Source organism: Chinchilla lanigera, unplaced genomic scaffold, assembly GCF_000276665.1.
Source record: "Chinchilla lanigera isolate Chin_1 unplaced genomic scaffold, ChiLan1.0 scaffold00154, whole genome shotgun sequence".
NCBI lineage: Eukaryota > Metazoa > Chordata > Mammalia > Rodentia > Chinchillidae > Chinchilla > Chinchilla lanigera.
This window is the reverse complement of record NW_004955555.1, coordinates 2,169,073-2,184,790: the sequence shown is the minus strand read 5'-3', so window position 1 is coordinate 2,184,790 and position 15,718 is coordinate 2,169,073. Positions and strand designations below refer to the sequence as shown.

The following is a 15,718-nucleotide window of genomic DNA, read 5'->3' as shown; positions in this document are numbered from 1 at the left end:
CGGGCGCCGGGATCTCCTCCGCGCCCCAGGCCTCCCCGGCCGACTCTCGCCGCACCACGAGCGGAGGCAGGTCCGACGGTGCCGCCCTGGGCTCCGGCTCCGGGTCCGAGTCGGTCTCCGCGGCCTCCCCGGCGATCCGCTGGCCTGTGGCCCGGCCGCGCGTCGGGCCCGAAGGACCCAGGTACAGCTCCTCCTCCTCCGACGAGGACGCAGAGGGCTCCGAGTCCGTCTCGGCCGCCTCCCCCGACACCATGGTCCCCGACCTCCGCGGCAGCCTCCGCCGACGGCCCTGAGACGCCATGGCGCGGGGCTGGGAGACAAGAGCGGCGAAGCGGCGGGTGAGAGGAAGGCGCCGGGCAGAGCCGGCGCGGCCGCTCCACCGCTGCGATGAGCGATTTAGGGCGCACTGTCCGGGCTTCAGCTTCTTCTGTAAACTGGCGGATGACAGAGGACCCTGCGTCCCCGCCCCGTCAGCGTGCAGAGGGCTGGCGGACCAGTGCCCTGAGTCTCAGACCGAGTTCCCCTCCAGACCGCTTCCAACAGAGGCCGCAGCCTCCAGGCATCGGTCTCCGGCCCAGACTCACCGGCAAGCAGGGACCAGTGCCAGCCACAGACGGCACGCCCGGGCAGGGGACTCTGGGGAGCGTGAACTAACGGGCACCAGGGGAGACAAGAGCCGAGGGCCTTACCGGATCAAAGAAGCTCCGAGCGCAGAGGATCCGCCACCTCGCGGAAGTGCAGCAAAGAGGCCGTGGGAAGGCTGAAGTCTCAACCAATAGGAGCACAGATGGAGCAGGCGTCGGTGAAGTCACGAGGTGTAGCTTTGCTACCAATCAAAAAGCAAGTCTCTGCACCCACTGAGGGCGTGCGCAACAGCATCACGTGACAGAGGCATGGCCAATGGGGAAGCGGCTAAGCTTTGCGCTTCCGCGTTGCGCTTGGAAGAAAATCTGTAGTAGCCAACTAGAAGTTTTTTAAAAATGAGAATGTGAGGGGTGATGACATGTGCCTGGAATCCCAGAACTCGGAAGGCTGAAGCAGGAGGATCGCCGTGAGTTCCAGGCCAGCCTGGGCCATATAGTTCAAGGCCAGCCTGCACTACATAGCGAGACCCTGTCTCAAAAAAATTTTTTAAATGAGAATGACGCATAGTTAGTGATATGGAAATGAGAATGCTTGAAGATTCGGAAGCTGGGAAGGCACCGAGATAAGGACGGAAGATGTTATCACGTGTGGCCAATGAGAGGCGGAGTAGATCCTTCCCCTTGCCTCCCAAGCTCACAAGCCCGTGGCTTGAGCCCGCGCCAAGGAGGCGGGGCCAATCTAGACCACCAATGGAAGCCGGGGTAAGCGGCTCGCGTCCCCCGGAGGCGGAACTTGCTCAACCTGACCAATGAGAGCAGCAAGTGCTCGGGCAGTCCTTAGGCGAGCAGACTGGTGCATGGCGGATACGGTGCTGTTCGAGTTGCTGCACACCGAGATGGTGGCGGAGCTGTGGGCTCCGGACCCCGACCCAGGCCCGGGGGTGAGCGCCGGGCTCCGGGGGGAGAAGTCGCGGGCAGCGACAGAGAGGCCGAATGGAGGCCGCAGGAGTGGAGGGTCGGACTGCCGCCGGGTTCGAACCCTTGGCTCCGCCCCTGCCTCGCTGGGTGACTTTGGGCGCTGGCTTTTTGAAGTGAGGGTCGCGACAGTGCCTCCCTCGCAGCTTATACCTGAAATTGAGCGAGATGACTCAGGATAAAGCACTAGTTCAAGGCCAGCAGCATAAGCGGTTAGTAATTATAATAATTGCTATTACTGGGCGTGTACTGAGGATTCGCCTCCAACGCTCACTAATCGGTTTATTTTTATGAGTTACTGGAGATCAAACCATTGAACGCAGGACCTTCATACTGAGCTACGTCCCCAGGCTTTTTTGTTTTCTATTTTGAGATAGTCTCGCCAAGTCACCAAGTTGCCTAGAGGAGCCTCGAACTCTCGACCCTCCTCCCTCGGCCTCCCAGAGTGCTGGGATTACAGCGTCACCACGCTTGGCTTAATCACTTAATTTCTGTATACCTGTTTCCTCCTTTGCCACGTGGCATTTTAAGCGTACCCAAGGCTCAGAGTAGGAGGGACACTTATTCATTCGACACTTAGAGATCTTCTGTTGTATTCCAGGCATCGTTCTAAGAAAAATGCTGATCCCTGTGAAGCATATGTTTTAGTACAGGAGTTGAAGGGTAAAACATGCCCGAAGCCGGTGGGCAGCTCTATAAAGAGATCAGGGAAAGAAGAGGGATAGGTAGTAGATGATAGGGCAAGGCTTTCTGAAGAAGGGAAGAGAGGAAGCAGCAAGTCTCTGGCTAACTAGGGGAAGAGCATTCCAGGAAGTGGGATAGGAGGGAGGAGCATGCTTGGCATTTTGCAAGTTGCTTCTAATGAAGAATAAATGAGTTAAAACTTTGAAGCACTGGGGCCGGGGATTTAGCTTAGCAGCACAGCACCTGCCTGGCAGGCACGAGGTCATGAGTTCAATTCCCGGTACCGGAAAAAAACCCAAAAAAACAAAAAAAACTTTGAAGCACTTAAATGTCTAGCACATAACCCATAAAATATGGATGCGTTTGTTAGAAAAATCTGTTACTGAACTGGTCCTGTAGCTCAGGGCTAGAGCACTTGTCTAGTATGCATGAGACCCTGGGTTCCATCCCCAGCCCTGCAGACAAAATCTTAAGAAGAAAAATGGCCGAGGAGCCTCACAAACTGTAGGTGCATTATAAATGGGATAATGCACTCTGGTCACCTTTTTACCTAATTCTTGTGATCATGGTTGTTATCTATATGCAAGGCATTTTCATTGGCTCAGGTTTCCCTTCCCAGGTTAGGGCTCCCAAAGTGGGTGTTCCTTGTCTCTTAGGGTAGTGTCTTCTGAGTTCATTAATTCACTCAACAAACTTTTTACTAAGACCTGCAAGGTACCACCCTGTTGTAGGCTCAGAAAACCACACAAAAATCCTTCTCCTGCAGTGCATGTTACAATGAGGGCAAGTCTTACAAAGAAGTGAGTACAGTGTGTGGCCCATTGTGTAACTGCTGTAAGAGAAAGCTACTGCGTGCGTGCGTGCGTGCGTGTGTGTGTGGGGAGGGGGGCATCAGCCTTTGGCCCAGGCAGGGGTGTGACTGTCTTGGCTCCCCATTCTTCCAGGTGTTCAGACACCTGCCTGTCCAGCCGAGGGCTTCATCTCCCATCAGCTAGGGGCTTTCACTTGGGCTGACAGGCTAATCAAAGTGACACTGTGTTTCTCTGGCTCATTTACCAACCCCTTTCCTCCTGAGGAGGCCAGGAGGGGCATTTGTTATGGTTCTGTCCTGGTACACAGGGACTGTGAGGCGGCCGTCAGCCACTGCCACCCACCTGCTAAGTGTGGGGCACACCTGAACCTAAACCCAGCCATTCAGGCTGCTGGGCAGCAAGAGGGGACTTGTGTGGCCGGGACCTCCTGTGTCACGGTGCAGACCGTGGAGGGAGTTCCGTCCCTCCTCAGACCTCCCCCTGCCCTCCCGTGTGGCCAGTTGTATGCTGTGGAAGCCAGAGGAAAACAGGCAGGGGAGAGAAAGGAGCAGGCCGGTGTGGCCCAGCAGGAAGCTCTGTCATTGTCATGAGGCAGGCAAGGCCAAGCTGCCCGTGGCCACGCTGAGTGGGACACCTTGCTTTGAAATGGCAGCCTTTGCTCAGCGCCCCTGGTTTCCAGTGTCCCGGGTGAGTCGCAGCCTTTGCCACCCCAAGGTGTCACCCTGCCCACCCATCTGGGCTCAGTGTGACAGCCCGTGACCCGGGGGGCTCTGGGAAGTTTTCTGACCCTTTAGAGCCCATTTCCCTGTGTAAATGGAGTGGCTCCAGCATGAGGCTCCCTGCAAAGCCCCTGGCCTGGCTCAGGTCCTGCTGCAGGCTGAGCCCCGAAAATCAGGGCCCAGCGGAGGGACTCAGAAGCCTAAGCCTCCAGGCCAAGGGGAGGAGTGTGGCTGGGGACAGAAGAGAGAGGCTGCTTCTGGGAAGGCCAGGCCTCCTCCCAGGACTGGGTCTAAGCAGAGCAATCCTGTTCGGGTGCAGCTGTCCCGGGCACAGGCGGTGGCTGAGGGAGGAGGGCCTGGTGACTGCGGCCTCCCTGAGGAGCCCACAGAAGCGCACCCTCCAGGTCCCGCGGCCACCTCACACCTGCCCTCCTGCTTGCGTGCACAGGGTTCTGCCTGGGGCTGTTCCAGGGTTCCTGGTAGCCCCAGCTGGCCTGTGGTCCCTCTGCTCGGGGTCTCCCTGAGGCCTTCTCCAGCCTCCCTGGTACCTAGGCCCCCTCCCATCATGGGATCCTCACCTGCCCCCCATATCACCGCAGTGTCGCTCCCTGAGCCCCGCGTGTCCTCCCAGGGATCTTGGCCGGCTTTGTCAGGCCTGACAGTCTCACGTGACTCCACAGTCCCCTTCTCGTGGCCCAGCCTGAGCAAGTCACCAGTTGTCGTCGCAGTGTCCCCATTTAAGGACTCCCAGTGAAGTGCTCTGTGTGGGGTGGACACCACCCGAGAGCCTAGGAAGCCCCGTGGTCTCTGGAACAAGGCCTGTGGGGACCCTGGGAGGGGGTGGGCAGCCCTCTGAGGCCCTCATCCCTCAAGGCCAGGCTGGGTGGAAGCCCCTCCTCCCAACCTCACCAGGGACTGCCTGGCATGCAACTCTTAAGGTCCCTCAAAGCTGTGGCCCCTGGCTGGCCCCTGGTGACAGGTGACCGAGGGCTCTCTTCTCTGGCCTTCTAGGGACAGAAGACGAGCCTGTCCGTACTGGAGAGCATGGGCTTCCGTGTGGGCCAGGCCCTGGGTGAGAGGTGAGAGCTGACACCCCCTGCCTCCCCTGCTTTGGCTGGAGAGTCAGCAGGACCAGAGGGGGGTTTCTGACTGGGCCCCAGTTCCTCACCTGGGGCTCCGGCCTGGCCCTCCAGGCTGCCCCAGGAGACCCTGGGCTTTAGGGAGGAGCTGGAGGTCCTCAAGTTCCTGTGCAAGGACCTGTGGGTGGCCGTGTTCCACAAGCAGATGGATAGCCTCCGTACCAATCACCAGGTGGGTGTGCCGGGCGCCCGCCCGCCCCAGCGCCCTAGGCCTCCAGGTGCAGGGCAGAGCTCAAAGCCAGGGCAGCCAGGGTGGAGCGCGGGAGGGAGGCAGGGCTGCAGTGGGGCATCAGGCTGTATGCAGAGTGGCGGGAGCCTGACAGTACCCGACCTGGCAAGTCACTGCTTGCCTCATGCTGGCGCAGGCTGCCATCGACTGCCCACGCCAGCTCAGCCCCCAGCTGGGTCAGGGGCCAGGGCGCCAGCTGCCCAGCAACCCTGGGAGGTGAGGCCTGAGGGGCGGGCAGAGCTCAGAACAAGGGGCTCCTGACGCGGGTGACAAGGGAAGGGTCCCAGCCCGCACGGCCCCTCTCCTCCCAGGGGACCTACGTCCTGCAGGACAACAGCTTCCCCCTCCTCGTCCCCATGGCCTCGGGCCGGCAGTATGTGGAGGAAGCACCCAAGGTACAGGGGCTGGGGCCTCACCCTCCAACCCCACCGCCCCCCGACCCCAAGTGAGACCTCTTCCCAGACCCGGGGGTGTCCCAAGGCCTGGGACCTGGTGCTGGCTTCGCCTCTGCCACAGTGGTCTGTGTCCCCTGCCCCAGTTCCTGGCCTTCACCTGCGGCCTTCTGTGCGGCGCCCTCGGTACCCTGGGCTTCCAGAGCTTGGTCACCGCCTCCGTGACAGCCCTGCCTGCCTGTGAGTCTTGGCAGCGGTGTCTGTGCCCCTTTGGCGGGGAGGGCTCCACACTCTTCCAGCCCTGCTCGATGTGGGTGCTGGAAGGTCAGCCCAGGCCACAGAGCCCCATCTGACACGTGGAACTTGAGGCCCTGAGCCCTCAGTCACCAGGCCAGTCCGTGCCTGGGGCAGCCCCTGTGCTCCCTGGGTGGCCACACTGCCTGAAGAGAGACCATCTGGCATCGTGGACAGAACCAGCAGGACATTCGGACACCCTCCTAGACAGTTCCCGTACTGGGGGGCGAGAGAGATGGGTGGGCACACACAGCCCGCCCGTGGGTCTTCCTGACTCCCTGGGTGGGGGCTTCCAGGCCGCAGAGCCCAGCCATGAGCTAAAGCCCTGTCCCTCCAGTGCGCAGCCCCACGGCCTACGGCTGTCTGTAGGGGGCTGGCTAACATCACCCTCTGCCAGTTTCCTGGGGGGTTGGGGGCACCTGTGGGCAGGGCCTGAGCAATGCATGCCATGGAAGTCCATGCAGGGCCCCTCCCCGGCTTCCTACATGCCTGAATTCCGTGTCCCCAGCACCCACATAATGCTGGGGTGCAGCCTGCTGGGCGGGAGCATTACCCCCTTCGGCCTACTCACTGAGCAGAAGGAGCACCGCCCCAGGCCACCCAGGCTGTGGCGCAGGGCTGGGATGGATGCTGAGCTGCTGGGTGCTTTCTGCCTCCCCACAGCTCCCAGCCACACTAAAGGCAGCCCTTTCCTTCCAGGTAAGTTCCAGGTGGTGATCCGGAAACCCTGAGGGCCCGAGGCCTAGCCCTCCCCCTACAAGAGACGGCTGTCACCTTGCCCAGGACCCCAGGGGTGGATGGTCTTGGGACTGGCACCGCCGGGGATCCTGAGCTCTGGGGTTGCCCCTGCCCAAGAAGGGGTATCCCAGGGAGGTAGGGGACATGGGAGGTGGTCCCACAGTGGGGGCTGGAATGGAGGAATGTGGGTCGTGCCACTCCAGGCAACAGGCACTCAATAAAGATTTTTTGGATGGTTCAAAGTGAAGGAGTGTCTCTAATGACTGTCCTGTGTTCCATTGGGGGACAGAGCACCCTCTGCACCCACAGTCCCCCACTTTCTGTGCTCCTGGTCCCCAGCTGGTAGCCTGGGGCCAGGAACTCATCACCTCCCCCAGGTACCCCCCCCACCGCCGCTGCCTCGGCATCTCTGCCAGTCAGCAAGTCTGGGGCTGCCCTCTGCCCGGCAGGGTGCACGAGCGCAGCCTCTCCCTGGGGAGCCCGGACACCCTCATGCTCTGCCCCTATCAGGTACTCAACATCCCGCGCCAGCAGCCTCTCAGACACAAGTCAGACCCATGGCCATGGCCTGGTCAGTCCCTGAGCAGTGCCAGCGTCTGTGTTCACCCTGCCACCTCGTCCTGTTTGCGTTTGCAGCCTCTGGGGCCATCACACACCTGGACTCGTGCCTGGGTCACCTCCTACAGGTAAGAACCCAGCCTCACAGCCATAAACGGGCTGGGGTGAGACCCCTGGGCCTCCTGGCTCAGCCCCCACAGCTGTGCCCCTCAGCCTCCAGCAGCCACCCACCTCTGCTGACCCCACCGACCACCTCACCCTTCCAGGCCAGCCCTGGGAGCCCCATCCCGCCCCGAGGTTCAGCTGCAGTGCCCCCCACGATACACACTTCCCCTGCATCCCGGTGGGGATGGGCCGGCACGTTCAGGGGCAGGGGAGGAAGGAGGAGGCAGAGAGGAAACAGAACCGGCTGGAGGAGGAAGGAGCCGGGGCAGTGCGGCTGCCTGGGCAGAGCCCCAGCGGGAGGAGACAGCACCCCTGGCAGCTCCTCCGTCACCATCAGATCACGCAGCCCTGGGGAAGGCCTGCGCCCTGTGTACCAGCGCCACAGGGAGATGGCTCTAGGAAGCAGAGGGACCCTCAAAGTACCAGACCCTTGCCCAGTACCACCTTGGTGAGGTGGGAGCTCTGACCAGCAGGCAGGAAGCTGAGCCTGGGGACTCAGGGGCCACCTGTCCTCAAGTCCCCGCTCTGCCTTGGGCTGGTGTCACATAAGTGGCTACCGGCTCTGGGCCTCGGTTTCCTCATCTGTGAAGAGGGTATCACAGCAGCCCCTCAGATGGTGAGGAAGCACAGAGCTGCCGAGTCCGTGCCAGGCATCTGGAGCAGCGGCTCGTAAGTGGGTCAGCCGGCCGGCACCTGTCAGCACCCGCCGGCGCTAAGGGCCGGGACGTGGGCTCGGCGATGCCTCCTGATAACCTTGAGAAGAAGGTGCCGGCCGGGCCCACTCAGCAATGAGGAAGCCAAGGCCCAGAGCGGTGAAGTCACTTGCCCACGGTCACACAGCTGGGCCGGGAGGAACTGGCCGTGTGTTCTCCCTGAGACTTGTCCTCGCAGCCCCTGCCCACTGCCCCCGCCAGGAGTGCCCAGGGCTGTGTGGGTGCCGTCCCCATCCCTCTGCTGGGATGCACTGTGGCACTAGGGTGCCAAGTCCTAGAGAGCGCAGAGAGGCTGCTGCCGGGAGGGGCGGGGACAGGTGGGCAAACCGGTCAGGCGGGCGGCGCTCGGGCACCAGTTGGGCCTGTGCGGCAGACAGTCCTGTTGCGGGGCTGGCTGGGCAGCTCGGCCACGGGCAGGGAGCTGGGGCCGCGAGGCCGCCGCCAGGTAAGTATGGGGACCAGGGCTGGGGGGGCGGCAGGCAGGGCCCCCTAACATGTGGCCTCCAACCCTCACCACCCCGGGCCCCGCCACCCCCGCAGCGTCCCCGCCGGAAGCATCCTTCCCGCCTCTGCCCTCCGGAGCCCATGTACCCTGCCACGCTGCGCTCGGGAGCCGCTCCCCGAATGACCACCACAGTCTCACCGCTGCCCCCGCCCGTCCCGCTTCCCGCTTCAGCCCCGCGCTCTACCTGGCTCCGTGCTCTCCTCCACCCTGGGGTCCCGGCAGCCTCCCAGCCCAACCGCATCAGCCCCCCGCAGCCCCAGCCTATCCCCCAGTGTTACTGGGCCCCTGCACCTCCCCGGCGTCCTCACCTCCCTCCAGTCCAGGGTCTTCCCCACGGCCAGCCCCTCTCCAGCCTCCTGTGCGGCTGTGCCCACCTCTCTCACTTGGGCCTCTACCCCATGCCCGGGGACCCAACCAGGGCCATCCTGGGGCAGAGCAGGGACCCTGAGCTCAGCTCTCATCCGCCTCACTGCGCTCGCTGTGTCCCTCGCCCAGGAGCTGGCCCCCGAGGTTGCGGCCCGCCATGCAGAAGCACTACAGCACGCACCACACCAAGAGAGCCCGGACCCCCTCCGATGCCTGCTGCCCAGATCCAGAGTTAGGGCACAAAAAAGGTAAGGGTTGGGGGTGTGGGGTCATGGCAGGAGAGAGGAAGCGGGGAGCAGCGCTGAGTGGATGCTGCCAGCACCCTCTGAGGAGGCTTTTGCTGTTTGGGGGTGATTTTATTTTTGTTTGTTTTTGGTTGGCTGGTTGATGGATTAGTGCTGGGGGTTACACCCAGTCCTTTTTATTTTTTACTTTGAGACAGGGTCTCATTAAGTCACTAAATTCCCCAGGCTGGGCTTGAACTTTTGACCTTCCTGCTTCAGCCTCCCAGAGGGCTGGGATAACAGGCATGTACCACCACAACCACCTTGTTCTTTTGTTTTGTGTTTGAGATGGAGCCTGACAAGGTTGCTCAGGCTGGCCTCAAACTCCTGAGCTCAAGTGATCCTCCTGCCTCAGCCTCCCCGTGCTTGGACTACAGGAGTTTGTCCCCACTACCGGCTGGTAGCCCGGCCTATAGAGCCTTTGGTGTGGCGAGGCCCAGGAGGTGGGCACAGCGCCTGGGTCAAAGGCAGGAAGAAGGCCACTCTGGGGATGCGTCAGCCATCCAGCACCTTCGGGGGACGGCCCTCCACTTGGGGAAGCGGTGTAGGAGAGGAGGGGAGCCCTCATCTAGTGTCTCAGTGAGACAGGGGCAGCTACCTCCCACTAGGGCCCACTGGGTCTCCTGGGTCAGCACCTTCCTGAGCCCTGGGACAAGCCCGCCCCTCCCTCCTTGAACCTTGTCCCCACCTGTCACTCTGGCTGCTCTGGATCAGCCAGATCACTTCCTGGGAATTATGCTCAGAACCCCTCCCACCCGTGGAGACCCGCCCTGTGTCCCCCCTGGCTTTTCAGGGCCACTGGCACTCCCACAAATGATCCAGCCGGACTCTCCTGGTGTGTACTGACACCCAGGGTTGGGGACCCAGGCCCAGTCACCCCTACTTCCTTCCTTCCAGGATGCTGTCACCAGCGGCGCCAGGACCCAGCGGCCCCTCGAGCCCATGGGCTGGGTCGGCCTTCCCCCCAGTCACACTGGCAGCAGGCCTACTACAGCCACCGGGGCTGTGGCTGGCACCGGGGCCCCAAGGTCCCCGTCCTACAGCAGCAGAAGCAGCGGCAGCCCCAGCCTCCGCCTCCCAGCCCCGTGCGGCAGCGGCTCAGCCTGGTTCACAGGGCCCAGAGGGGGCCGCCCCCAACTGCCGCTGCCCCCACAGGACCAGCCAGCGCCCCCCAGCCACCCCCCATGCCCTCCACCTCACCCGCCACAGCACCTGCCACGACCAGCAGCGGCCCCGCCCTGCGCTCCGCAGCCCGCACCCTCCTGGAGCCCAGCGAGCCCACCAGTGCCCGGCCCCTGCCGGCCCCGGCAGCCTGCGGCTCCTTCACCTACGGCTCCGGTGCTCAGCCAGGCCTTCTCGGGGGCTCTGCCTGGCTCCTGCCTTGCTTCCGCCTGGGCTTCTTGCTCCCTGGCTGGCACCTCCGGGCCCCCTCCCATCCCTCACTCTGTTCCCCGCCCCTGGGTCCCAGGTGCTGCCTCTGCCTGCCCTGTCCACCTGTCGGGGTCAATGGCTTCTAGGCCAGGCCTGTGCTGGGCAGCAAGGGCCTCCCTCTCCACCTCCTGGGACCCTGGCTCTGCTTTCTCTTCCCCGTCCCCCCACCCTGGCTGGGCAGAGGGTGACGAGGACATGGGGCAGCCTGGTGTGGGGTAGACAGGCCTCATGCGGAGCTGCTGAGAGAGGTAGGGAGGGGCCAGGGCAGGGTGCCCAGTTGGAGGGCACCGCCCTCACGAGTACAGGTGGCCGGTGATGCGGTCCTGACCACTGCAGCCTGCCAGGGACTGTCTTGGGCACAGTGTGGAGCAGGGCACAGGTCTGTCATGTTCTGTAGGATGAGGGACAGAGACGGGAAACAGGATGAACAGGGGGAGATTAAAAGTGTCACTAGATGACAACCACACTGGGGAAAATAAAGCAGGGAGGGGGTGTAGGGTTTGGGGTGCAATAGCACCATGGGGCCTCCCAGTGGTGACCTCTGAACACACCCTGTGCAGCAGGGCCAGTGAGGCAGAGGCCCTCGGCAGCTCTTCCCGGGGCCACCAGGAAGGGGACCAGGACTTCCAAATGAGGCCAGGGCCACAGGAGGCTCTGGAAGGACGGAAGCCATGTCAGGAGCCACTGGAGTGCGGGCCACAGCAGGAAGGGTTCGAGGTGCTGGTGGCCTGACCAGGGTAGTGACAGTAGACATAGGGACATGCAGCTCTTTTGAGGTCTGGGTTGGGCACAGCCTTGTCATCAGAGCCTTGGGGCCAGGATGCCCTTTTCACACACAGGAAGAGCGGGTGTGTGAGGTGACACCACCCATGGATCAGGCAGAACCGGGAGTGGGTCTGGCCTGGCCTCTATCACCTTGGCTGACCTTGTCCTGAGTCTGCCTCCTGGCTCTGCCACCAGCCCCGGCCCAATTCCTGGAGTCCAGCCTCCCAGGTTTCTCCAAAAGTGGGTGTGTGGCGCCACCACGTACCAGAGGCAAGCCCGGCCGCCATGACTGAATGCCACTTCTTGGCACCCACATTCCAGGTCCAGGAAGTTAGGCACGGGACAGGGAGCCCTCTGCAGAGTGGACACCTGTGCTTGTTTGCAGAGCCACGCAGGGCTGGCAGTCTGTACCCTAGATGGCAATGGCATTGCCCTTTCCCAAGGGCCCAGCCATGCCCTTGGCATCCACGCCACCTGGTGTCTTCAGAGGAAGGGACTAAGCCTACTGGAGGTGTCACCTCCTGGGCCCTGCAGAGGAAGGGGCTGGGCCAGGGCTGGAAGCACAGTCTGGGCGCGGGGGAGTTAGCGACTTGCGAGGATGGGGTGGCGGCTGGGGAGAGAGGTCACTTGCAGCGGGGATGGGAGGTGGAGAGGAGCCTGTGGTCCTCGGGGCGAACCCACCCTGGTGCCAGGTGTGCAAGTGGGTGGGAGCTGATGCAAACTGGGAACTTGTGCGGATGGAGAGCACTGTCCCCATTCCAGTCCTGAGAAAGGTCCCCAAGCTTTGCTCCCAAGGGAGCCACAGGCTAGTGACCGGGCAAGCATGATCTGGGCCAGGACAGCCAGACTACCGCAGGTCCTGCGGGCCAGACCAGACCCTCTAAAAGGGCACATGTGGCCCTGGGAGTGGAGGCTCTGGCGGCCATGAGACCTCCCTCCATCTCCAGCTTTGACCTGAGTCACCTCCGGGAGGATGCTGGGGCAAGGAGGGGCCGAAGGCGGGGCTTGAAGGGGAGCGGGGAGGGTGGTGCCTGGCCAGCCTCACTGACTCAGTTTCCCCACCCCAATACCAGACATCCTGACAGAGGATGACGTCTACTGCAGCTGTCTGGCCAAGACTCTCTGCCACGTGCCCGTCCCTGTGACCGTGGGTTTCTATGCCCCCTTCGGCTGCCGACTGCACATGATGCTGGACAAGATCACCAGTGAGGATCTGTGGGGGCTGGGGGCAGGGGGGGACAAGAAATGCTCCATGGCCAGGCATGGTGATGCATGCCTGTTAGCCCAGCTCTCATGGGGCTGAGGCAGGAGCATCTCCATGAGGTCCTCGGGGCGAGGACATCTTCAAGGCCAGCCTGAACTGCATAGCAAGACCCTGTCTCCAAAAACAAAAAAAGAAACACTCCACAGAGGCCAGCCAGCCCCATCCATAATGCAGTAGTGACCAGTTCCTTCCCATGGTCACATCCAAGCCTCATCCCCTCCCTCTCCCCTCCTAAAATTGAGACTGGTCCTCTGTTGCTCAGGAGCCTCTGTTGCTCAGGAGCCGAGCTCCTCTCCCAAGCTGCAGGCTGCTGCCTGGCGCTCCCAGGCTGCCCTGTAGACGTGGGCAGTACCCAGTGTGGGGGTGTGGCCTGGCTCAGACCCAGGAGGGGCTGTGATCCCTCTGCATGCCCGAGCTAGCTTTTTGGGGGCATCTACTCAGGGACCCTCCTCCTGCCCCTGTGGGGTTAGGAGAGTGGAACTGGTCCCAGGGGGAAAGGGTGCCTTGGAGTTCCTGCCCCTACTTCCTGCCACACCACCTCCTCAGGGACCAGGGGACACGGTGACCCAGATAAGCAGGGCGCTGTCCTCTGACCAGAGTGGGAAGGGCTGAGGGCGCCTGGCCTGGCCTGAGATCAAGGAGGGCTCCCTGGAGGCGGCAGCACCATGAGCTCTGTGCCACAGGAGCAGTGAACCAGGAAAGTGAGGCCAGGGCTGGGACCCAGCGTCTCTCATTCATTCATTCCTTCGGCTCCCTTGGGTCCCCTTCCTTAGAGCCTTTTCAGGCCCGGTCAGTGTCCAGCCCAGGCAGCACCACCCCCCTTCCCCTGTCCTGGCTCTTCTGGCCCCTGCCTCCTCTCCTCTCTCCTCTAAGGAGCTGCTTCTGCCTTGACCCCCCAGTCTGGCCCTCACAGGGCTTCTGGTGCAGGCCTCTCCTCCCTCGCTTTCTGCACATGCACCGCGCTCTGTACGGCTGTCCGGGGCTGATCTGAAGCCCAGTGCAGCCCCCAGGCCTCTGGTCCACGGCCTGACTCTCTCCAGAGTTGCCCACTCACAGACTTGCTCCGTTTTTGGCCACGCCCCCACCGCAGCCACTCACGGGCCCTCTCTCCCCGCAGTGCTCATGCAGCAGGAGGCGACGCAGCGCGAGCTGGAGGAGCTGCAGCGCGTGCAGTGGCGGCCGCGGCAGGTGCGTGGCTGGGGCTACCCGCAGCTGCTGTGGTACCTGGTGTTCCTGCAGCCCATCATCACCGAGGTGCACCTGCGGCGCAAGAACGTGCAGTTCCTCTTCATCCGCTTCAGCGCCTGGCAGTATGCGGGCACGGACAAGCTGTGGGCCGGGCTGGTGACCACGCTATGCGAGGGCATCCGGCACCACTATGGCGCACTGCCCTTCAGCGTGTACTCCGTTTTGGGCAACAAGCCGGCCACGTCGCCGGGCTTCTGCCAGCGTGAGTGGCATTGCCGGCTCCGCGTATGCCTGGCGCTGCTGGCGCTGCTGGCGGCGCTGGCCCTGGGCGTGGGTCTGCTCTACCTGTCCCTCGGCGGCCTCAACCACACGGCCCCCGGCGGCAGCTTGCTCAAGATATTCGGCGGCGCGGCCACCACCCTGTCCGGCTCGGGGCTGCTCATGGCCGTGTACTCGGTGGGCAAGCACCTGTTCGTGAGCCAGCGCAAGAAGATCGAGCGGCTGGTGACGCGTGAGAAGTTCGGCAGCCAGCTGGGCTTCATGTGCGAGGTGAAGAAGGAGGTGGAGCTGCTCACAGACTTCCTGTGCTTCCTGGAGATCTACCAGCGGCGCCGGCTGCGCGTGGTGCTCGAGGTCACCGGGCTGGACACGTGCTACCCGGAGCGCGTGGTGGGCGTGCTCAACGCCATCAACACGCTACTGTCCGACAGCCACGCGCCCTTCATCTTCATCCTGGTCGTGGACCCCAGCATCCTGGCTGCCTGCCTCGAGAGCGCCGGCAACATGAAGGGAACGGCGGACAACGGCTACCTCTTCCTCAACCGCACCGTCACGCTGCCCTTCTCCGTGCCCATCATGGGCCGTCGCACCAAGCTGCAGTTCCTGCACGACGCCGTGCAGAGCCGCGACGACCTGCTGTTCCGCGAGATCACGCGCAAGCTGCGGCAGGCCGAGTGCCAGGCCGGCGAGGGTGTGCAGCTGCTGGCGGTGGAGACGCAGGCGGAGGCGGAGCGCGCGCAGGGCCGCATCGACGCCGAGGCGTCGCGTCGCATCCAGGAGGCGCTCTTCTGCCTACACGACGAGCACGACTGCCTGTACGAGTTTGTGCCCGATAACGTGGTGTCCATGCGGCGCATTGTCAACACCGTGCCCATCACCATGCGCCTGCTGCAGCAACAGCAGCAGACCGACTTCGTGCGCCCCACGCCGCGCCAGGCTGTGGCGTGGGTCGTGCTCGCCAACCAGTGGCCCTGCCGCCTCAGCTGGGTGCTGCAGTGCCTGGAGGACAGGCAGCAGGTGGGGGGCGAGCCCGAGGCCCACGTGCGCCTCTGGGACGTTTTCTGCGACAACAGCCGCGAGCTACACGGCATGACCAAGGCACTGCAGAACGTGCTGGACCTGGACGGCGACCCCGAGCTCTTTGAACGCTTCCTGGGGTCCGACTTCCCCTTCACTGTGGCCGAGGCACAGTGCCTGCTGCGCTGCACGGTCAACCTGGACCACTCCATCCGCCGGCGCATGGGGCTCATCCGGGCGGTCAGTGCTCTCAAGCCGCCCAGCCCACCCAAGTCCCCGGCCCGAGACGCGCTTTCTGCTGCCCATGGAGCCACTAACACCGCAGGGGCGTCCCCGAGAGGCCATGTGGCACTGCGCACCAGTGAAACCCACCATCCCCTGGACTGGGCCCACGGGGGCAAGCCGAGGCCGGCAGCCTGAGCGCCTCTCTCTCAGGGCGCAGCCGGATGGGCCCTGAATGGATGAGCCCAGGGCAGCAAGCCGTCCACTGTCCCAGTGAGGGTGCGGGGGCCACATCCCCCAGGTCACTCTGGCTGTCAGTGCCAGTGCCTCCCGGCGGGGAGGGAAGATGCAGTGAGGAAATCGGGGCTCAAGTGCAATAAATGATGTGCAAAGCC

General features: G+C 63.1%; 2 protein-coding genes across 8 annotated transcripts in view; one reads left to right on the top strand and one right to left on the bottom strand.

Annotated features, from left to right (window-relative positions):
- The window catches only part of Bloc1s3 (biogenesis of lysosomal organelles complex-1, subunit 3), a gene marked incomplete in the record, with an annotated part of 2,403 nt that extends 1,364 nt beyond the window's left edge, over nucleotides 1–1,039 (bottom strand). Inside the window, 2 exon segments of the mRNA XM_013508764.1 lie at nucleotides 1–310; nucleotides 690–1,039. Coding sequence (XP_013364218.1) covers nucleotides 1–301 — 301 coding nt within the window.
- Nucleotides 1,040–1,094: 55 nt separating this feature from the next.
- LOC102005424 (trafficking protein particle complex subunit 6A) lies at nucleotides 1,095–15,718 on the top strand. Of its 7 annotated transcripts, none has more exons than XM_005412499.2 (9): nucleotides 1,095–1,525; nucleotides 4,786–4,853; nucleotides 4,968–5,085; nucleotides 6,492–6,527; nucleotides 7,203–7,252; nucleotides 9,003–9,121; nucleotides 10,055–10,495; nucleotides 12,427–12,558; nucleotides 13,735–15,718. In XM_005412499.2, exons 1-9 carry the CDS (start codon nucleotides 1,394–1,396, stop codon nucleotides 15,519–15,521), a joined length of 2,883 nt encoding a protein of 960 aa, XP_005412556.2. In that variant the 5' UTR covers nucleotides 1,095–1,393; the 3' UTR covers nucleotides 15,522–15,718. The 7 variants fall into 7 exon arrangements, with proteins under 7 accessions (XP_005412556.2, XP_013364214.1, XP_013364217.1 ...); XM_013508760.1 differs by lacking the exon at nucleotides 6,492–6,527 and adding an exon at nucleotides 5,454–5,537; XM_013508761.1 differs by lacking the exons at nucleotides 1,095–1,525; nucleotides 6,492–6,527 and adding exons at nucleotides 1,533–1,771; nucleotides 5,454–5,537.